The 23064-nt window shown below is 32.6% G+C and overlaps 2 protein-coding genes across 7 annotated transcripts; one reads left to right on the top strand and one right to left on the bottom strand.

The window, feature by feature from the left end:
• Positions 1-4205: 4205 nt before the first annotated feature.
• Positions 4206-5179, top strand: LOC109175502 (protein LIGHT-DEPENDENT SHORT HYPOCOTYLS 4-like). Its single transcript, XM_019324767.1, has one exon. It carries the CDS (start codon positions 4453-4455, stop codon positions 5023-5025), a length of 573 nt encoding a protein of 190 aa, XP_019180312.1. The 5' UTR covers positions 4206-4452; the 3' UTR covers positions 5026-5179.
• A 6836-nt stretch (positions 5180-12015) lies between these two features.
• On the bottom strand, positions 12016-15539 carry LOC109176090 (putative pumilio homolog 7, chloroplastic). Of its 6 annotated transcripts, none has more exons than XR_002053343.1 (7): positions 15447-15539; positions 14940-15060; positions 14551-14776; positions 13631-13794; positions 12907-13165; positions 12517-12647; positions 12016-12314 (listed from the first exon to the last, which is right to left on the bottom strand). XR_002053343.1 is itself a non-coding variant. In XM_019325517.1 (7 exons), the coding sequence occupies exons 2-5, from the start codon at positions 14608-14610 to the stop codon at positions 13042-13044; spliced, it is 384 nt and encodes a 127-aa protein (XP_019181062.1). In that variant the 5' UTR covers positions 14611-14776; positions 15447-15533; the 3' UTR covers positions 12019-12314; positions 12517-12647; positions 12907-13041. The 6 variants fall into 6 exon arrangements, 3 of the variants coding, with proteins under 3 accessions (XP_019181062.1, XP_019181061.1, XP_019181060.1); XM_019325517.1 differs by lacking the exon at positions 14940-15060 and adding an exon at positions 14045-14080 and having other exon boundaries at positions 12019-12314; positions 15447-15533; XM_019325516.1 differs by lacking the exon at positions 15447-15539 and adding an exon at positions 14045-14080 and having other exon boundaries at positions 12019-12314; positions 14940-15421.
• Between the last annotated feature and the right edge of the window lie 7525 nt (positions 15540-23064).

Here is a 23064-nt window from a genome sequence, read left to right as displayed (position 1 = left end):
ATTATTAATGTTGGGCTCCATTTGGATTAGGGATGACAATTCTACTCATACCGACCAAGCGTAGAGGCAGCCTCTGTCCTGGTGTCGGTGTCTGACGTGTTCAACGTAAGAGTCGTATGAAAACCGCTGGGGAGCTGGAGCGAGGAGCTAAGCCGCCGACCTCACGGAAAACATTTTGTTGCCGGTTAGCGGTCTTGATGAGACCGTTCCCGCTCGGCTGGCACGAGTGTTGCCTGAACCGTTTCCCGTATCCCCTTCCCTACGGATTTTAAAATACCCGCATAATTTGAGTAATGGGTGCGGATATGGGGAGAATTTTGTATACCCGCGCGGGTATGGGGGCGGGTGCGGGGAGAGGTATCCCCGCCCCGCACCCTCACTTATATATATTGTTATTAGTAATTATTTATTATATAAGTTTATTATATTTTATAATTAAAAATGCATAATGAATTAAACTTCTTAATTTTTTTTAATGAAAATTGAATATGAACAACACAAATAACATAATGAGTAAACACTTAATACAATTTATACTACCAACACAATTTTAGTTCCAATTAAGGATTAACTCGATTCTCTCTTATTAAATTTTAGAGTTATGTTCAAACTTATAAAAAATCCATGTGATAATTAGAATTGTAGTATAAATTTTTTTATTAAATTTAAGTGTAATATTAATAATTAGAGTTGTGGGTTGGATATTACCCGCACTCGCAAAATCCCCACTGGAGCGGATATAGAGTAGGAATTTTATTATCCACGCAAGTACGGGTGCGAATGCAGAGAGTGGATTAAGAATGCGAGTGTGGGTGCGAGTGCAGGGGATATATCCCCGCACCCACCCCGCCCCATTGTCACCCCTAATTTGGATCGGTGGAAATTAGGAGAAAAGAAAAGGGAAAATGGCACTTTTTCCCCCTATGTTGTTTACTTATACCACATTTCCCCCCTGTGTTATTTATGTAGCCACTTTATTCCCCTCAATTGTTTCTAAAGTGACTATTTCTCCCCATCTCCGTTAACTAAGTGTTTGGACTGTTAAAAGTGATGGTAAAAATGATATTTCACTTTTTCTTTATTCTTTATTCTTTATTCTTTTTTTTTTTTTTGTGATAAAGATGGAGGGCTACGTTCACCGGTATTTCACTCATTTTCCTTAGTTTCTCCAACAAAACATTACTCCACATACACTGCCTAACCCTAACTCTCTATAATCTAGGAAAGAACACCCCATCTTGAAGCAATCGGAAAAAATTAACGCAACCATGAGTAGCAGGAGGGTGCTTGGATTGGATAAAACTCTAAATTGTAAATTTTTCTTGAAACCTTGTATCTTTATAGCATTTGTATTTGATTATATTATTATAAGAAATTAAAGATTGAATTATCTTCATACCTGTTGCTGTAACCGGCGAGGCGGGCACCCATCTTGCATTTGGCCCGGTACGAGTATTGATCATTCCTCATATCCCCTTAATTAAAACATGCCTGAAGGATCATTGTCTGCTATATCATTATTTTCCTATTAATCCTTACTCTGATATATGTGCTATCATTTGTTTATTTAGTTTAATAGTTGTTTGTTTATGTTTTCATAGATTTGTGCTATCTTTTGCTTATTTGTTTATTTAATTTAATATTGTTTGTTTATGTTTCCTGGAATTTGTGCTATTCCTTTTGCTTATTTGTTTATTTAATTTAATAATTATTTGCTTATGTTTCCAGAATTCCAGGGATCTGTGGACGGATGAAAGAATGGATTATGGAGTACATTTTAATTAATGCAATATGAATTTCTAAGAGAAGGAAGTGAAATACCAGTTAATCCCTCCATTTTTATTAAAAAGAAAAAATGAAATACCATTTTTACCCTTACATTTAACAGTCTAAACATTTAGTTAACGGAGAGGGGGAGAAATAGCCACTTTAGAAATAATTGAGGGGGATAAAGTGACTACATAAATAACATAGGGGGAAAATGTGCTATAAGCAAACAACATAGGGGGAAAAAGTGCCATTTGAAAATGTTATTTACATGAGAGGAAAGAAAACGACAAGATATGAAAGATACTAAGAATTTTGTATGGAAACTCATATTTTTAGAGACAATTTAAATCAAACGAAAATAGATCACATTTTGTAAGTAACCTTAATTTTAGGGACAACCTAAATCAAACCTACTCAAAAAGTAAAGTAATATGCTAAAGGTGGATTTTCGAGGACACAAAATCATATTTATTCGCGCTGTTTTTTTTCAATAAAAAAAAATTATTTCCCCTTTAGACTACGTAATTGAATTTAGATAGGCAAAACTTTTTGGTGTCTCCATCTGTCTACCTATCGTATCCATATCTATCGCTATCCGGAATACGTACAAAACACTAATATATGATAATAAAATTAATTTTATATCTTCTCGATCGAGCTTGTCGTGCAAGGCCTTCGTAGTAAAATTTACATTTTTTATATCATTTGTAGACTATTATACAAGAGTAGAGTTTATATATTATCCATCTTAAAGTAATGACTATAAATTTTTTACGTCACAAAGAATAAAATATTAATTTTATATCTCTTCATATAAGAATCAAATCTTATATTTTGTAAAAGAAAAATATTAAAATTTTTATTAGTAAATATCATTTTATTTATAAATCGATCAATTAGAGCATGTCACGTAATAAAAATAAAATATAAAATATAAAATAAAAAGACATACAATATCAATCTTTTATATATAACTAGCTAGCTCAGAATTTCATATTTACATATTTACATGTTTTCCTTGGGGAAAATACTCCAACTCCCTCAATATGGTTGCATGAAACATATAATTATTTATAATTTAAATTTTACTATATATATACTTTTTACGTATAATATTTGGTATCTCTATCATTGTGAGAGTAATCCAAATTTAATAAGTGTGATTCTTATTCTGGGAAGAATTAACTCATAATTTTTTAACATAGTACAAACAAACAATAATATAATTAATACTTTGACCTTGCAGTTGTATTAGTAGCTCACTTATCATCAACTATTTCAACCTGTTATGTTATACGGAGTACTATTTAGTATAATGTTTGTAAATAAAATTATATATTTAAAACTATATTAAAATTCTATTAAATAACAAAAGTTGAATATAAACATTATAAAAGAATTGTTAAAGAACAAAATAAGAAATAATTCAACCAATAAATAGTATATGTAACAAACAAAAGAGGAAATAGAGACTATTATTTTGTATTGTTTTTTGCATGTATAGTAAATAACACAAATAAAATAAGACAAAAACGTATATTTCTTTCATCTTATTTTATTTATCAAATGCAATTAATAAAGATTGATTCAAATTGTTTATAATTTAATTATTTAATATACATTACTTTAGTATTGCCGAATAAACTCTATTTAGTTAAAATTAAAGAAATAAATTACTTAATACTTTTGTATATAAAGCTCAATTAAAATTAAAAAAAAATGTATGTAGGAGATTTTTTTTTTCACTCTGAAATACGGAATAATAAAATAATTTAACAAACACAAATGATGAACCTAGAGTCTAGAGAGATAAAACAAAGGCAACTTGCATTGCTCTTTCTAGCTACTCCGTATTACATATATATATATATATATATATATATATATATATATATATATATATATATATTACATAAAAGCCATCCAACGTAACCAAACAAGGCAAAAATCATGAAACCTCTTTCGGGATGTTTGGTTCAGATTATATAGGATAATCAAGGTCTTGATTCAAGTTATATCATTTTTACCAGAAATGTAATATAATCTCTAGATAAGATTTTTAGCTATTGCAAGAGAATATAAGATACCATCCCATTTCTTAGATATTCTCACATTTCCTTATTTTATTGTTAATTTTGTCATTTTAATCCATTTTCTTAATTAATTATTATTCAAACTTTTAGTTAATTAATTTTAAACCATTACTTATATATTTTACCAATTGTCTTATTTATTTTAATTTTAATTTTATTAATATACATAAAAATAGATTAACAAATCATCATAACATTAAAAATAAATAAATAAATAACTCTCTCAATCAAACATATTCAGATTTATATTACATACTCAACAAAAAAATCTAACATTCTTAATAATAATATAATATTCGTGAAGTAATATAACATTCGGTGAACCAATCACCGCTCAAGATTTTCTATGATTGATCAAACACTCTCTTTAAGCTATGAAAGGTAGAAGTACTTGAGCCTTGACCCCCTCTCTCTCTCAATCTCGATCTCCATACCTTAACTTGTGTATTTTTTTCATCTTCCCCAAACAAACCTTAATCATGAACTCCACTCTTCTTCACTAGTGTGTTTCTTTTCTTTCTTAGCTAAAACTAAGAACACAGTAAGAATTGAAAGAGGTGCAAAAAGGACAGATTAAAAAACGTTTGATATGATGGATTCAGCAAACGTTGTTCCCTTCATCGGCACAAACTCAACGATGATGATGATGATTCCCTCCTCCGCCACGTCATCTCCGGCTACGGCCCCGCCGCCGCCGGCAACCTTAAGCCGATACGAGAACCAGAAGCGGCGGGACTGGAACACGTTCGGGCAGTACCTCCGCAACCACCGGCCGCCGCTCTCACTCTCGCGCTGCAGTGGAGCCCACGTCCTAGAATTCCTCCGCTACCTCGACCAGTTCGGAAAGACTAAGGTTCACACCATCCTGTGCCCCTTCTTTGGCCACCCGAACCCGCCGGCTCCCTGCCCCTGCCCGCTCCGGCAAGCCTGGGGCAGCCTGGACGCCCTCATCGGCCGCCTCCGCGCCGCGTACGAGGAAAATGGAGGGAAGCCGGAAGCCAACCCCTTCGGCTCCCGAGCCGTTCGCCTTTACCTCCGCGAAGTCCGGGACACCCAGTCCAAGGCTCGGGGAATAAGCTACGAGAAGAAGAAGCGGAAGAAGCCACCGCCGCCGCCACCTCAGCAGCCGTCGCCGCCGCAAACACCACCAGATCTAAGGTAGAATTTATTGTTATCACAATAAGCTGTGCGATTATATTTGAACTTGTCTCTTTAGTAGTAGCAGTTGTAATAGTTAATGTGACATTTTCAAATTCTGTATTCCAAATTATCATATCATTTTGGCTACAAACCCTACCTAGTAGATTTGCAGATCAGCTTTCATGTCTTTTTGCTGATTTTTTTTTTTTTTGTAATATATATATATATATATATATATATATATATATATATATATATATATATATATATATTTTAATAAATAATGTTTAATTAATTTGGTGATGAATAATGAAAAAGTGTGGGTGACTTTGTATAGATCACCTTCTGCCTTGTCTACCACTATACTATACTATACACTGATCAAATCTATCTTTTGTTACAGTACTACATGCTTCAATTCTGTGTAACTGTGTATATATGTGTGTGTATAATTTTATATATATAGAGAACCTCTGAGATAGTAAGATTTCACCCTCTCCTTAGTTCTTAGACCTAAGTTTTTGTAATGATTTTTATAATTTAATTTTGTGTAATATTAAATTGATTATTAGTTAATAAAATATGTTAATTATTTTTTTGAATACTACTATTTAAAAGTATGTAATATTAAAAGTTTATTTCATTTAAATTTTGTTTCATTTGATCGTATTTTGATGATTTTTGAATATATAAATTTTATATATTAAGTCTAACTAAATATTAGAGAAACTTTTTTTAAAAAATATTAGAGAAACTTGAATTATATATACATTAAGGAAAAAATATAAATAGGCTATTTAACTATTTGGGAATAATAATTAACTAAGTCACAGACCTTGAATAAGTTCCAATCAGAACAAATTTGTTGTTAACCTGCTAAAAATGTTAATTACTATCTCCAAATAATTTAATGATCTATTTGTACCTGATCTGTATACATTATTACAAGGTCTTAGTATCTGAATTTATTATTTAAAATGAAAGGCAATAGTTTAAAAATTTATTAGACTTAAATCTCTCTCTCCTCCTCTTCTTTTCTACCACATAGAATTACATTTCCTCAAAAACTAGGACAAAATTTCTATTGGATGCTCCACATGAATTGATATATCATTATTTGACAAAGAGAGAATGCATTTTTTTTTAAAAAAAGAAATTATTGAAATATTAAATTATTAGAAGTCTTTAAAGTCTTTATCTCGTCAAACATTACATCAACATGTCACCTCAATCTTAAATTTTTCCCAAATAGGGGAGGGCAATAAATTAGTCCCAGTAGTGGCAGGCTCTCTAGTTGTAGACTGGAGTGAATTAAGTCAATTAACTCGTTTTAAAGTTCATTCGGTTTAACCCATATTTGGGAAACATGACAAACCTTTTCGCCAACCATCGACTATACTATATTTACCATTAATTTTGTGCTAGATTCTATCTGAAGTGTGTACAACTTTTAAACACAAATATAATATTTTTTAAATTCATAAAAAGTATTATATTAAAACTTTTACTAAAAAGCATTATACTCCTGATATGATAGAGACGAAAATTTCATACAAATTTGCTTTATATTCAGTTAGTCTTGTGTAAGACTGTTTTACATGAACCATTTAACACTATAAAAAAAAACAATTTATGAACTCTAAAAAAAAACATTACATTTTCATTAAAATGTATTACATATCTCAAATGAGAAAGTCTCACATAAATTATTATGTTACATTCAATTCAATTAATCTTGTATGAAACTGTCTCACATAAAACTATCTTTTTGTGATCTTTTATTGACTAGTGTCATAAGACGTTCTTCATCCAAAATGCACATTCAAATAATAATTATGGAAGTTTAATTGTTGCTATGGCTTGCTAACTTTAATTTGGTGAAGGTATTAACATTGACATATGGTGAACTTATAGTTAGGTATATTGTCGACTCTTGAGAAGTTTGGAGAACTCGAGCTTCCACATGGTGTGAAGAGTTGAAACATATATGAACGCATAATTAAGGAGTAACTTCACCCAAGATAGTTAACGATACAAATTTGTAATCACGATATCACGAGTTCATATCAATCTTAGCTTTCTTGGTTTGAGTCAATTAGTTATAAGCAAGCTAAACTAGTTTATCTCATTGTGATCTTTAACGACTAAAATCACAAGACGCACACTATTGGGTAGTGGTTGTGGGTTTCTCTCGTCATCTTAAAAAGAATGCATTGTTAAATAGCTTATATATAGTGATAGACAGTGGCGGAGCCACCGTTGAGCTCCAGGAGGCCTTGGCCACCCCCCTCCCCCCCAAAAAAAAAAAAAAATTATGCTTTTTTATTAGTATAGTGCAACAGCCAGGGGCTTGGCCTCCCAAAAGACAATAAAAAAATTATTAGTATATAATAGTTATTTTGTGCGTTATGCTATGAGCACGTGTCAAGGTGAACACGACTCCATATCCATAATTTATATATTGTAGATTCATAATTTATATATTGTAGATTCATAATTTTTATACTGTAGATTCATAAAATTTATACTTTAGATTCGTAATTTCTAAACCGTAGATTCATAATTTAAATACAGTATATTCATAATTTCTATACTGCACATTCATAATATCTGTACTGTAGATTCATAATTTTCGTACTGTAAATTCATAATTTCTAAACTGTATAGTTATCAAATTATGAACATATAGTTCTCTGATTTGTGAAAACAGAGTTCAACAATTGAAATCTAAAGTATAAATTTTATGAATCTACAATATAAAAATTATGAATATGGAACCGTGCCCACCTTGCAAGGTGGGCACGTGCTCACAACATAATTTAGAGTATGCTTTATATTCAAACCATCCAAACCAAACAAGCAGACAACAGATACACATGTAATTTATCTTCAATTTTCAAGCTGAAGTCTATAGGTAATTTTTCATTTCTTTTTTATTCTTTAAATCTTTGAATTTTTTAAATGAATTATTCTTTATTGGAGATTGATTCATTGATCCTCGCCACAACAAAAAGTATAGATATTGTAATTAAATGGTAGTTAAATCCTCTCTTTCGTTTCCTTAGTTGATGATGGCAACCACGGTGAACTCGAGCTACGAGCAGTGACGGCTGAATCCTCTCTTTTGTGATTGGCCCCCCGCACCAATAAATCCTGACTCTGTGCCCTGGTGATAGAATTCTTAAAAAAACTGTGTGAAGGTTGAAGGGAAAGGGAAGAAATTGAACGCACAAGGAAGTGTAGTGGGCAAATTATTTTGTAGACCCGGGTCCATCTTACAAAGTAGATTCGGGTTCAAAAATACACAACTCACATATTAAATGTTCACAATTTACATAATAAACATTATTCAGTATGTGAATTGTGAACGTTCAGTATGTAAATTGTGTATTTTAAATTCAAGGTGGACCTGAATTCATGGTTTAACGGTTGATTGTAGTGGGGGCCATTATTCCTATTGACCTATACTACCTCTAATCCTCTATCATTGAGTTAAAAATATCAGTACATTATGAAAAAAACTAGTATCATTATTAAACAAATGTAATCATCGTACTCCATCAAATCATGGGGCTATATATACTCCTTTGAACATTTATGTTCATTTTAATTAATTGATTGTGTGTGTGTTTTTTTTTGTTAAATAATTTTATTGTGAGGTGAACACCTAAAATGAATATGGTGGTTTTTCAAAATGAAGACGACATATTTTTTTAGACTCTTTTGTGAGATTGTTTCATAAATCTTTATCTATGAGACATGTTGGGTATGTATGAAAATATAATATTTATAATGAAAATATAATACTAATCAGAGATAAATTAATTGTTACTTATAAAGGAAATGTAATATTTTTAAAGAAAAATGTAATACTTTTAAATTCAAATGTAATATTTAGAGATTGGAGAATTACTTATTAGAAAAAGTAATATATATTAATTAAATATAAATTATTTGATTATTATTTATGAAAAAGATATAATATTTTTAAATTAAAATATAACATTAGAGATTGAAAAATTACTTACAAATAAAAAATATAATACTTATAAAAAATATAATATTTATAAAAAATTTGATCATTTTATAAATAAAAATTCGTGAAAGCTCTCAATTTACTCTTTTTTTTTTTTTTTTTTTTTTTGCAATTCGGTCTGTCGTCTCTGTCGTATAGCTAGTTCTGACTCTCAAACAAGGTTATAATTTCAAGGAGACCACTCATGTTTTATCTTTTTTTATTTTATTTTATTTTTTATTTTGTTTATTTATTTTTATACATAAGTGCATATGAAAAGTTGAATATATTGCGCAAATGTGACGTATATATAGCCCCTATATATAGTGCTCTATCAATTCATTTTGTCTATAGTGGATAGCTTGATATGTTGTTTACCAGATAGCCTTTAGCATGGCGCCATGGTTTCTGTGGATATGTCTTGTTATATTATTGGATATTTTCTTCCAATAATTTAATAAAATTTTTGGTGAGGAATTGGGGACACTCATCAATCCATAATAAGGAAAGAAAAATGAGAGAAAAGATTTTTTTTAAAAAAATATAGAAAACAAAATATAGGGTAGAAGTGTTGATAGGTTTATTGGACGGAAAATGTTAGAAGAAGCAAAATTTTAGGGTTCATTTACTTTATTTCTATGTTTTTTCATTTATAGTTTTTTAATTTTCTTTCTCCATTCGAGGGACCTCAGGGTTATGTTGAGCATAGTACTGTTCATCCGCGTATTTGCCAATTCTTCAAATAAAGAACTCTGATTTTGTTTTCTCTAAGATCATACAAAATGAAAAAATGGAGATGGAAAGCTAAGTTTAAGAATTAATTTTAGTAAACAATTTTTTTTTTTTCATTCTTTCACTTTTCCAATTTTCTGTTTGAGTTAATACCATCTGAGGTCCTCCGAATATAGTGGTTTTGCCACATTTAGTCCTAAACTTTCAAATTGACCATCTGTGGTCCTTCGACTTTCGAATTTAACCATTCGTGGTCCAAGTTAACCACATATGGTCCTTCAAGTTTTGAAATTTAACCAGCCCTGGTCCTCTTGAAAGGACCATGGTTGGTTAAAATTTAATAGTTGAAAGACCATGGGTGGTTAACTTGGACCACAAATGGTTAAATTTGAAAGTCAAAGGACCACAGATGGTCACTTTGAAAGTTTAGGACTAAACGTGGCAAAACCACTATACTCGGAGGACCTCAGATGGTATTAACTCTTTTCTGTTTTCCCATAAAATCCTCCATTTTTTCATTTTGATAAACATCCCCTTGTACTCCATTAACTCTACTCCTTGGGTGGCATAATTTCAACCAATACTTTCTGATGGAATATATCGGTATGGGCCTGGGCCTGGCCCATATGCCTAGGGGGGGTGCCCAAGAGTAGAAGGGTGGGCTTGCAGGTCAGCCTGCATGCGTAAGGGGTGGCCACATGCGGTCTACACGCAGAAGGTGGCTGCAGGTAACCCGCGTGCACGGAGGATAGCCGCACGCAAGGCGGGGTGGCAGCTACGGCATGCATGGACGTGCGAGGTGGCGGCTGCGCGTACGGGTGGCGGTTGCATGCGAACGAGGTGGTAGCTGCGCGTATGGATGACGGTTGCATGCGTGCAAGGTGGTGGCTGCGCGTATGGATGACGGTTGCATGCGTACAAGGTGGCGGTTGCATGCTCGTTGTTGGAGACTACGTACATGCATGCATGTGGGTGGAATGGCGGCTAGTGCATGCATGCTGCACACGGAAGGGCAGCTGACGAAGGGCGGTGCGTATAGGAGCAGGGATCCCGGGAGAGTGCGCGACAAAATCGGTCCTGTTCGAGAAGTTGGGGGTACGTGCGGAGAGGGGAGGACACATGTATGGTGGGAGCTGGAGGCCTGTAGATGTCGTACACGTGGGTGGTATGCGGAAGTCCTGAGAAGGTATAAAAGGGGCGGGGGGGGGGGGGGGGGCTGAGGTCAGTTTAGGACAGGGCAAGAAACACAAAAGACCTGGTAGCCTGGCGATCTGAGTCTTCTCTCTCTCTCCTAATTGGTCCAAGATCGATTCTAAGATTATGCATGTAATTCAGGTTTCTGTCTATCCGTTTATTTCTCTTTTCTCCGAATAACTTTCCTGTATTATTGTTTCTGGGCCTGCAACATTGGGCTTGTGCGCGTTTATGTGGGCCTCGCGCTCCACTAACAATAATAGCTCTTTTATTCCGTTCTGTATTTCCTATACCCGGTTTATGGTGGACCCGTTTTCATTAAAACCATCACTTTCAAATTATGAGTCTCACCCCCTTTTATTTTTCTTGTGAAGATACCTAAGGGAGTATAATATTTCAGAGTAAAAGTGAGAGTATGTGTAGAAAAACTCTTATTGGACCAAACACCTCATGTAACTTAGTAATCATAAGTGTTTTAAACGAGGAGTACAAAAATAAAATAAAAGGTCATTAAATTGTAGGTGCCTTTTTTGATCTATATAATAATAATAATAATAATAATAATAATAATAATAATAAAATGTTAGCTAAGAGTTGAAGCCCAAGATACGAGCCTTAGACCAATAATAGGGCTATTACATGACTTAAATAATATCGGAGTAAGTGTTATACCATGGATTAGAATTCACTTGTATTGTGAACCTTCACTAGTACAGAAATACACATTCGCTACCCTTGTAAATGACTATCCGCTACCCTTGTACAAGAGTAGCGGATGTTAGGGTCGCAGAAAGTCCTGGGCTTTCCGCTACCCTTTTAAAGGGTAGCGGAAAGTTGAGTATCCACTACCCTTCTAACTGTAGAAGGGTAGGGCATATTATTATTATTCTTTTTTTTTTTTCGTAATCTTCCACTACCCTTTCTGGGAAGAAAGGGCTAGGATGGTTTACTTTTTTACAAAAAAAAAAAATTATTTATTATTTTTAAAATTCCCAATTATTTTAAAAATCTTGTACACCGAATTCATAAACTACATATCAATACAATATTATGAACACAATATTATCAATGCACTTTCAATATAATACTATCAATACAATATTTTATATCAATCAATCTCAATACTTTCATCACAATAATAAATTATAAACACAAGATAATATTTAATCTAAAATAAAAGTTAAAAATGGACTCCACAAGACATTTTGATCACAACTGTGATGTCTGCTACTACCTGAAGTGTTCGCATATTATGCGAGCTTAAGGTAGCCTTAAAGGCACTTGAAACAACATGTAAGGTTTTGATCATTTCAGGTTTCTTCTTCACATACATCCTTTTCAAGAAGTTAGCAGCAAAGCTCATGGCATATCTGCAGCAAAAGAACAGTGTTGATAAGCAATTTTCACTTAGAAGAGCAAGAAAAAGTCATAACAAAAACAGTGGTATGGCGAGGGCTTAGTTAGTTATTAACAACATCGGTTAACCAAGTATAGAATCAAAATTGTGACATAAAACGTGACACAAGTAGAAAGGAAAGGGCAATGAGGAGAAATGCAGACACAACTACTTACGTCTTTGCAAGAAGAGGGAGTAGTTGTCTTTGATGGCTGGGGTAATCAAGCAATAAAACTTCAGGTCCATTTGGTGTGACTGAAAATGCTCCCATTGTCAATGAGTATCTTATTGCAATTGCTATGCCCACCTGATGAATATCCAAGTCTTATTACATAACAGTTCTAATTTTATACTTATAAATCTTTCAGAAATACTAAATCAGAGAAGAGTAATGTGTTTTACTTTTGCTGAGTAAGTTACAATGGATGGTATGCTTACATGCCCGGTCCAGTTGGTTCAATTCTCGCGGGAATATATAATGCATTCGATTCAATGGTGTCGGAACAATAATGCATTCAATTCAATATAATAAAAATGAAAAATGCAGATTGATGGTCAATAATTACCTCAGAAATTCGAAGAGCTGTTTGAACAACATAATTGGCATGTGGGTCCTGAAGCAGCTGCTCAAAGTGAGTTGCAGAGACCAGTTCATGGATTATCTTTGACTGGACCTTATAGTCGCATACGATAAGGCATTTTTAAACGACATGGTTGCTGAACTTCTGTGTTAAGAGATGCACAAAGTTACCCTCAAAGTGAGATATTAACTTGGATATCACAGATGGTATCTTAAGCTCCAATATGAACTGAACAACATAATTTCTGCACAGAAACAGATAAACAAAAAGTCTTAGTTAAGCCAGAAATGATGAACTAACAAATTAAAATATAATCCTCTGTCACAGTGATGAACATGGGTGCATCTATAAGACTAACAATGAAAAAAAAAAAAAAAAAAGAAGCTTTGATGGCTCAACTCTCAGAAGGTGGGTGGATCTCATCAGATGAATAATCTTATATATCAAGGACAAAGGTTGTATGAAAATGAATCTGTGAAATTGAAGTGTTCAGACGTATCATGCATTAAGGAGAGCCAAAATAGTTGTAAAAAATATAGAATAAAAGGTGAGAGGCACGATATTCTAAACAAGCCCTTGATGGCAAATACATAGAAATTTAGAACTCAGCCCTCCATAGCATTTAAGATGTATACTACTGGTATAAAGAATCTTATATGTTATGCAAAAAAAAGGTTTGTCTTGAGTCTTTTCCATTGTGATTTATTACCCAAATACATCCTGAGCTAGAAGAAGTCCATTGGCAGAAATTTCTGCAACCAGGTTTTCCCGATATTCTCTAGTAGCATGGGCGATGCATCTTTGAATAACACAACACCCATGTTGATGTGTTGCAATATCAACGCAGTACTTTGCAGCTGCAACAAATATGAACTGCCAAATTTGGAATGAATTAGACAAGACAAACTAGGAACTAATTTTGTTATTCTCGAAGGAATAATTCTGATCATATAATAAGCCATCAATAATTATGAACTGTCATCTTCTAGGACATTTTTATGAAAATATTCAATTCTTTTCTTATTATAAAATTATAACTATGTTCAAAAAGACTAAGGGATACAGTAAACTATTTTATTTAGGCAATAAATGATGCAATCTGCAGCACAGAACTAAAGCATACCTTACTGTCTCCATTGGTAAGATACTGTAAGCATCTCTGGATAACATGATTACCATTAATATTATGTATATCAGAATCAATTAGTACAGGTATAAAAATATGGTCTCGCAAGAAACCATCCATGATCTTATCATAAAAGCTAAGAGCATTGTTATTCTGTGAAGCATTGAGAAATCTATAATATGAGATACGGCATGTGTTAGAGAAGAATAAGGCATTGATCAGAAAGTTTTATTCTACAAGCAAGGACTACACATAATTTGCAAAAAATATATTATAAAAAGTGGCTACAAAGTTGAAAATGAGAAAAATTAATATGCTAACTATTAAAGTTCTCTTATAATAAAACAGTTGAAATCGTGTAATAAGATAGATAAGAATACATAGGAGAGTAATGTTTTGGAAAAGGGAAAGAATCCATTCAAAAACCGGGTAAAGAGTAAGAGGAATAAGGCACAAAAGTGTTAATTTTTAATTTTCAACTCTGGGTGAAAGCATTCATAAACCTGTAAGGATACAACTACATTTCTGGCAGCTAATTTTGCAAGGTAGCAGAGTTCCCGCATTCTTCATTGGAGTCATTTGACTGGTGATTGAGAACTCCCTCCTCAATCACTTCTGTTTCACTTGTGATAACTGAAACATACTGATGTAGCTGCAACGGACTCAACTCAATTTCTTGAACTTGAATCAGTAATCTTGCAATGATGCTCCAAAGTGCACTTCTTGCTTCTGCATCAGCAGAAGCAAAAGGGAATAGACTAAATAGACCATGTAACAACAAAAGGTCTGAAGATCTTTGTGTTACCAAAAATTATCCTAGGTGGAGCAACTGAAGTCTAAACATGGAAAACTGATGACAAATATCATTTCTTTTAGCAGTAAATCAACTCACCTTGAAATATTTCTAATGCTAGATCATCTGCATCAGTTAGAATATTTGCTAGCAAACAGCAGCAGTAACTCAAGAATCAGCAACTTGTAGGAGATACATCATTTATGGAAAACTGCATCATCTGAGTTTTAAAATGTTTTGCAGCTTTCATATATCCTATTTTCTTATTCATTCCATCAACAGAGATATTTGCACACAATTTATTTACATAATCATGATGCTCATTTGTGTTGTAACAAGAAAATTTTGACAACAGATGAAATTATAGGACTAGTAGCAAAGTTTTGGGCCAAATCACGTGTTTAGAATGACAAGGACTAGTACAAGTTCAACATATGGTTGGCTTTTCCATTTTCAGTTTTTGTTATTTTCTTTAACTAATCTGTGGTAAGTTACATGCTATAACCTTGACTCACTAAGCAAAACTTTCAAAATCTACTGCATACCTCAACCTTTTCAGGAAGTTTGATTAGGTCAGTAATTTTAACAAAAAAAATAAAAAATTACCTGCACGTACAGTTCGGCGGACCAGCTGCTGGCGGTGGAAGTTGCAGAAGCAGCCGCGGCGGCGGCTGAGGAGAACTGTGGCGGTGGAGACGGTGGTGGCGGCGTCGTGGTTGGTTGATGAGAGAGGCGTTGGAGTCCTTATCTTGGTGGTGGCGGCGTTTGATCGAGGCTGAGGGAGTCGTGGTGAGAGAGGCGATGTCAGCGGCGTCGTGGGTGGCGGTGTCGACGGCGGAGTCGTGGTCTATGGTGAGGAGCGACGGTGGAGGTCTGTGATGAGGCGTTGAGGAGAGGTGAGATCTGAGAGCGAGTTGAGATCTGAGATCTGAGAGCGAGATCTGTTTTTTTTTTTTTTTTGATCCACGAGTTTTTATTTATTTATTTATTTAGGATTTTCAGATCTAATTTTCGCTGCCTTTTCTTTTAGAAAGGGTAGTAGAGAGTTTTATTAATTAAAAATTAATATAATATCCGCTACCCTTTCTACAAGCAAAGGTAGCGGACAATATATCCGTTTTTTTAAATAAAAAAACCGCTACCCTTTTTTCTAAAAGGGTAGTGGTTTCTTATCCATTTATTTACAATAATGCCACCGCCCTTTTTATTTTTAACAATACACTACCCTTGTTTAAAGAAGGGTAGTCTAAAGTCATAATTCTTTGCTCCATTTTGTACTAGTGCTTGGTTATGTACATGCAGTTAATATATTATGTATATTTAGTTAATAAATTATGTACTTATGGATGATAATTTTAATCTTCCTCGCAGATATGCATCTGAATCTACCCACATGGATCGGGTTTCTTTGGATGATAGTGAGTGATAGGTCGAAAGTGAGTTTAAAAAAATTAAATTCACGGTAGGTCGGGTTGGATTCGAGTTTTATATACAAATTCAGACTAGAACCCAACCCGACCCACCATGTGTGTGTGTGTGTGTGTGTGTGTGTGTGTGTATATATATATATATATATATATATATATATATATATATAATTAATAGTAAAATAAGTACTAATATGTAATTTAATTGAGTATAAAAGTTTCTAAAATTTTTGTTAACTTTTTACTTTTTTTAGTTTTAAACTAATAAGTTTATTTTAAAAAATTAACAATTTGGTTATTATATTTGAATATTTCTATTATTTTATGTGTTTAATATAACTAATGAAATTTATTATGTGAAGTAATTTAAATATTAGTTTAAAATTTTTAATAAGATAATAAGTGGTGGGTACTAAAGTGGGCACTTGCACCCGGTGGGGCGGGGTGCAGTGTGGGGTTTGAAAAAGTGCACCCAATGCGGGTTGGGGTGGGGGTTTGATCGAGAATAAAATATAATGTGAGTTAGGTGATGAATGTAGTCCTCCCCAACCCATTGTCATTCATATATGACTACAATTAATATATTATATATTTGCTGTTAATAAATTATGTACCTATTCCAACTAGTAAATTACCCATGCGATTCATGGATAATTTTTTTTATTATATATTTAGATAATAAAATGAAAGATAAATTATAAACAATTTATCTGATATGATTATAAGATTAATGCAAAAGTATCACCCTATTAATTGAATAATATACTCCGTATCACTATTTTAAAAATGACTTAGCCAATTATATTATTACAAAAATAAATATTCAAAAAAGGGAAATAATTTAAAAATGCATTAAGCTGTGAAAAAAAAAAAAAAAAATCAAACTCTATTTTAATGTTGTTTTAAATCACCTGATTGGCTGCAATTCTCTTTGAAATTTGAAAATGTAATAAGATTTAGGCAATTATATTTATTAATTTAAAATAATTGTAAAAAATTATGGTGGAAAGGAAAAAAAAAAACTTAGATTAGTCTTGATTATTGTTTTGTAATAGTTTAATTTACTTTTGATTTTCATTTATTAATTTCAAAGTAATGCATTCATAGCTGGTGTCTGGTGAATTTTCTTCTCTTCGTAAATAGTAAAAAAACAAAAATGAAAAATTATATATTGGAATTTAAGATTAGTTGTAAAATAAAAATGGAAAAAAGTGAGAAAAACAAAATCAATAATAAATAATTTGCCTTTATATATTTATCAAACAATTTATTGACCATGCTACTAAGAAGAAATCCTTTAGCAGTGGTATTATCTTTTTCAAATTTCTAGATATCTTCTTTTACAACAAGTTTTGGTTTTTCAACGTTAGGAGAAAGAGATCATTACAATTTCTAAAGGACAATAACATAAGTAGTATGAGCTGGTTCAATAGTCAACATAGGAGATCTAGGAATAGTACATAATGAATGTTTGCTTGTTGAAGGGCAATGAATATTTTCTGAGATCATTATTATTTGTCATTTGTGTAGTCAAGCATCCTAGGACTCATTTTGGATTTAACGAGGTTTAAAGAATTGAGATGGAATGCCATTTTTTAGAAATGAATAAGTAGTAAAAATTTAATGCCTCTAACTTGTAATAAAAAATTACTATCAGTGAGTCGACATCAGTGGCGGAGCCAGAAAGTTGGGGTTGGAGGCCAAATTTATAGAGAAAATTTATCATCTTAGTCGATACCAATCACACAATATTATTATATATATACCATATATGATTGTGTCAATTATAATTGATAATTATTTTTAATTATACTATGTGCAATAATATATGAAATATATAATTATATGAGTACGATCGTTAAGATTGTCAAACATTACTTTTGAATTTTTTACATAACACAAAAATTATACAATAGTAAAAAATAGGAAAAATTACACTTTTAATCACTAAGTTATATGGTAATTGAAGAATTCATAATTATTAGTCATGCTTACTTTTCGCCCCTAAAATATACTCCGTAATTGATGTTGCAAATTTTGTCCCTTTACGAACAAAACATTAGGAACGAAGTATAGCTTAGAAAGAAAGAGTGACCACAACCTGTTATTAAAAGGACGAAATTTGCAACGTCAATTATAGCTTAGGGACGAAAAGTGAACACGATCAACAATTATGGACGAATCCTACAATTATCCCATAACTTAGGGACGTAAAGTGTAACTTTCGAGTTCATTTAATATATACATAATGAATTATTTTAAAAAAATTAAGAGGTAAGCCAAAAATGTAATTTATCCATATTATAATAATATATACCTATATATTTACTAAAAATGGGGACTGGGGTGGGGGACAGGACCCCCTACCCCAAGGGGTGGCTCCGCCCCTGATCGACATACAAAAATATGTTATGGTTATAAAAAGTCATTGCCTTAGAAGCATTAACAACATCAAGACAAGTGCAGTCTATATCCAACGTTGTCCCCGAAGTTTTGCATAAAGATTTCTTCCTAGCTAGCCCATGCACTCAAAGCGAATGAATAAAATTTAAAAAGATTACGCTCAAAAACTAATTAGACAAAATTGTTATAAAAAAGAATGTAGTACGGTGTAATTTGTAATGTAATAAGAAGACAATAGTACTCAAATATGTCTTAGGCCATGTTTGGTAAAAAATGACCTATAGGCTAATTTTGGCTTATTTGACCACTATTAATTATTTGATTTAGTTAAAATATCAATATAAATGTTTGGTTAATTAGCTTTTTGCAACTTCAAAAGGCTAAAATTCAAAAAGCTACTCCAAACAACTTTTTCAATTAGCTTTTTGAGAAAAGAAATTATACCAAACAGCTATCAGCTAACAGCTAATTTACCAAACATTTTTCTACAATCAGCTAATGTTATCACCTATTTATACCCTCTACAATCAACTAACAACTAACAACTATCAGCTAATATCCATTTTACCAAACAGGGCCTTAGTAACTTTGGAGCACTTGGTTTAAATGGTTGCTAGAACTCTAACCAAGATCACTCATTTGTGAGAAATAATTAAGGACAACCAAAAGATTGGCCACTTGAAGCTGGTGAAGACTTCCAAATAATCAAGAAAAAAAAAACATTCCATTTGTATTATTTACTAATGGTTTTTAATGGATTGGAACCACCATAAAATCAGGTTGAAATACAAGTAAAATCAAGTTGAAATATTGACTACTAACAAACAAACAAAAGAGGTCGAGGCTCAACAATGGGTCAAGACATACCAACACTATTATAAGGACTTGTTAATTGCACAAGACTCACAAGATATGCCATTGAGTAATGCCTTGACACTTGGTGTAATTACTAGACATGGAGGGGAGATGCTTGAGTTTGACTCTCTAAAGGTGATGAAGATGTTGATGTTCAAAGGGAAAATGAGTAGGGATGGCAACGGGGCGGGGTGGAGGCGGGGAATAGGATCCCCGTCCCCGTCCTCGAAATGTCTCCCCATTTCCCGTCCTCGTCCCGCGGGGATTTTTCGGGGACGGGGACCCCGCCCCGTTTTTTATTTATGTCTATTAAAAAAATTAATATTATCAAAAATTCATATTGTGTCTTGAATCCCCCTCAAAGAAAGTCCAAATCCAAAATAATATCACACACTCAGTATATTATACGGAGTAAAACATTAGTATGAAACATTTTACAAGATTAATGAAGGTTAATAATAATAAAAAAAAAACAGTGCTAATAAAACAGTGTTGCTAACATCAATTTTATCATTTTTTTTCCTGCTGTTTCTCAACTTTATCTTTTGTTTTTTTTTTTTTTTGTTAATAAAACATTTTATCCTTTTTTCGTGCTATGTTGCTAAAAAAACAATGCTAATATCAACTTTTTCCTGCTGTTTATCAACTTTATCATTTTTTTAAGTCAATTATTTTTAGTTTTAAAGTTTTATTATTAATTGTATACATATATTATATATTATAATGTTAACGGGGATTCGGGGACGGGCGGGGATCGGGAGTCGGGGTGAGGTGCAAATCAAATTCCAACTAGAAATGAAATCGAAGAGGCTTGATTCAAGCTCGAGCTCGTGTGCGCCCGCATCACAAGGCCATTTTCCAACACACTATAGCGCCACTGGAGATGTGTTGCTCTGAACTCGGCCTTGGGGGTCGAAACAAGGCTACTCTGCTTTCAGACCGTTGTAAGATTAAATTCAACAGTTACGAAATTAAATCCTCTTTTAATTTCAATTTTTAATATTTGAATTTAAATCTTAGAAAATGGCCATGTTGTTTCAGGAGTTACAAAATTGGTTTTAATATCAATTTAAATGTTATGATGAATGCTATTCATTCTTTGCTCCCTATATAAGAAGGGGTAGAGGGCAGAAGCTTTTCACAGCAAGAAGAACAAGCACAAGAGCTCTACACGAAATTTTGTTTTCAAGCTTCAAAATACTTCTGCTTCTTCTCCTTTCTTAAGCCTAACTGTGTTCAAGGCTGTGCTCTAGTTCGCCGGGTCCGTTCGTTTGGGTGCTCAAATGTCGAATCGTAGCGCGTTTTATCCTGGGAAATCTAGGCCACGACGCTCCTAGCACTTTTGGGAGGTGACAAATAAGGTTTTAAGGAAAGAGTGATCTCTTGACTCACGCTAAAAACCCTTACCCAAACACGAGCCATCTTTTCCTTCTTTCGGTTTTGGATTGTGCTTCTAAGCAAAAATCCTCTTTTTTGATAGAGTTTGATTGGAATTATAATCTGTGGATTATAAATTCCATTTGGTTGATATGTATATATCTTTTCTGTAAATATTCATGCATATAACCATGGTGGTCTGATTTATATATATATTTGTGTGTGTGTATATATATATATATATATATATATATATATATATATATATATATATATATATATATATATATATATCGACTAATATTTTATATACTTTCGTGTGTGTATATATAAATATTATTTTACGATATTAAATCGATTTTGGTTCATTATCACCAACACATTCTTGGGATCGCGCCAAGTGTCTAAACACTAGGTCGCATGTTCCACTGCCTCTCGTTGTCCCATTAACTTACCTTAAAACTAGCCTTCGTTGATACGTTACTGTCGGCCATGCCATGACTAGCAACATGTAGTGATAGTGGTGGTGATGGGGGATAGGGGGAGACAGGGGGTTACCAGTCGCGCGGCCGGTGCATGCACCACCCCCTCGCCGGTGCTCCTTCTGCCTTTTGGTCCAAGCCCAAAACCCCCTTTGTCAATTAATCCCAGCTTAGCCCAAACCTAAAATCCTTGCCTATCCCAACCTCCTTAATTAATTAATTCCTCTTGGCCTCCATTAATTAACCCAACAACCCCATGACATATCACTTACATTAGTGTACTAGTTGTTTTACGCGCTTTGCGCGAATGAGATAATGTCCAATAATTATTTTTAAATAACTATTTCAATGTATATCAGTGCAATATTATATAGGAGATGTTCATGCATAGGTAAATAAATGTTAAATTTATTTATTTAAATCAGTAATTTAAAGTATATAAATGCAAGATAATATATGAGAGACTGATTATAATTGTCACTAAAATAAATGTTTACAACTTTGTAATAACGCTAGTCTAAATACTTAGTCTTAAAGCAATAGTCTAAATAAATACTACTTTTGGTTTAAATTTTTATAATTTTTTCTTAATTCTTTTTTGGGTAGCATTGTTATTTTTTTCATCTTCAGTACATGTCCTTTTTTTTTTTAATTGATAGTGTGTTATGTGCAATTAGGTTACTGGTAGCAGCATAGAGGGATTCATCATGCAATGAGATTATGGTGTAGGAAGTTTTAGATTTGCCTTGCTGTGTATATGACTGAGATTTTAGTTGTAATATGAACTCTTTAGCGGACAAACACCCATTGATATTTAGTAGTAGTAGTTTTTTTTCCTACATGTTTCATGTGTTGTGAGATGTGTGTCGTAGGTTATCATGTGAAAATATTGAACAAAATACACTACTAGAAATTATGGAATTTCCGACCACTTGAAAGTTATCTTAAATCAAGTCGAAAGCCTTGTTCCGACCACTTTTGGTATCCGGAAAAACTTTTGTTGCTATTTCCGACCACTTTTTACTTTCGACTTGATTTAAGATCACTTTCAGGTGGTCGGAAATTCAATCATTTCCAGTAGTTATATTAATATTTATTATATTTGTATAAAATACTTGGTAAATAAATAAATAAATAAATAAATAAATAAATAAATAAATAAATAAATATATATATATATATATATATATATATATATATATATATATATATATATATATATATATATATATATATAACATGTTGTTCTGTATTATAACTTTGATATTTAATTACAAGATAATGTAAAAAAGAAGACAATGAACAATGTAGTGAATATAAATTAAGAGTATGTTAAGAATAATAAATAGTTAACGGAATATTCCGTTTCTAAAGTTTAAACTAACGGAATTTAGGGTTATTTAAGGGAAGAAAACAATATAATAGAGGGTAAATAAGGGAAATCATTAGAAGATACTAAAATCAAAATAATATGAACCATTCATTTTAAGAAACAATTAGTACCGACATTTTTTTGTTCCAGTTAAGGGCCTAACATTATTCGCTCTTATTAGATTTGTAGATGTAGATGTATGTGTGTATAGAAAGTTAGTAAGAACATTAAAAGATGCTATTGCAGGGCGTTTGGTTGGAACTTGGAAGGAGGAAATTATGGAAGAAATAAATTGTAATTCTGTGAAA

This window comes from Ipomoea nil, unplaced genomic scaffold (genome assembly GCF_001879475.1).
Source record: "Ipomoea nil cultivar Tokyo-kokei standard unplaced genomic scaffold, Asagao_1.1 scaffold0688, whole genome shotgun sequence".
Taxonomy (NCBI): Eukaryota; Viridiplantae; Streptophyta; class Magnoliopsida; order Solanales; family Convolvulaceae; genus Ipomoea; species Ipomoea nil.
Note: the sequence above shows the minus strand (reverse complement) of the source record. Positions and strands in the feature narration are given on the sequence as shown.

Excerpts from the sequence above, each read along its gene's own strand:
- LOC109175502 (XM_019324767.1), top strand. The coding sequence starts at position 4,453 with ATGATGGATTCAGCAAACGTTGTTCCCTTCATCGGCACAAACTCAACG.
- LOC109176090 (XM_019325515.1), bottom strand. The coding sequence starts at position 14,167 with ATGGATGGTTTCTTGCGAGACCATATTTTTATACCTGTACTAATTGAT. Across the intron at positions 13,795-14,044 it reads TTACCAATGGAGACAGTAAG|TTCATATTTGTTGCAGCTGC; the intron begins GTATGCTTTAGT and ends CAAATTTGGCAG. Across the intron at positions 13,166-13,630 it reads CTAGCTCAGGATGTATTTGG|AAATTATGTTGTTCAGTTCA; the intron begins GTAATAAATCAC and ends GTTTCTGTGCAG.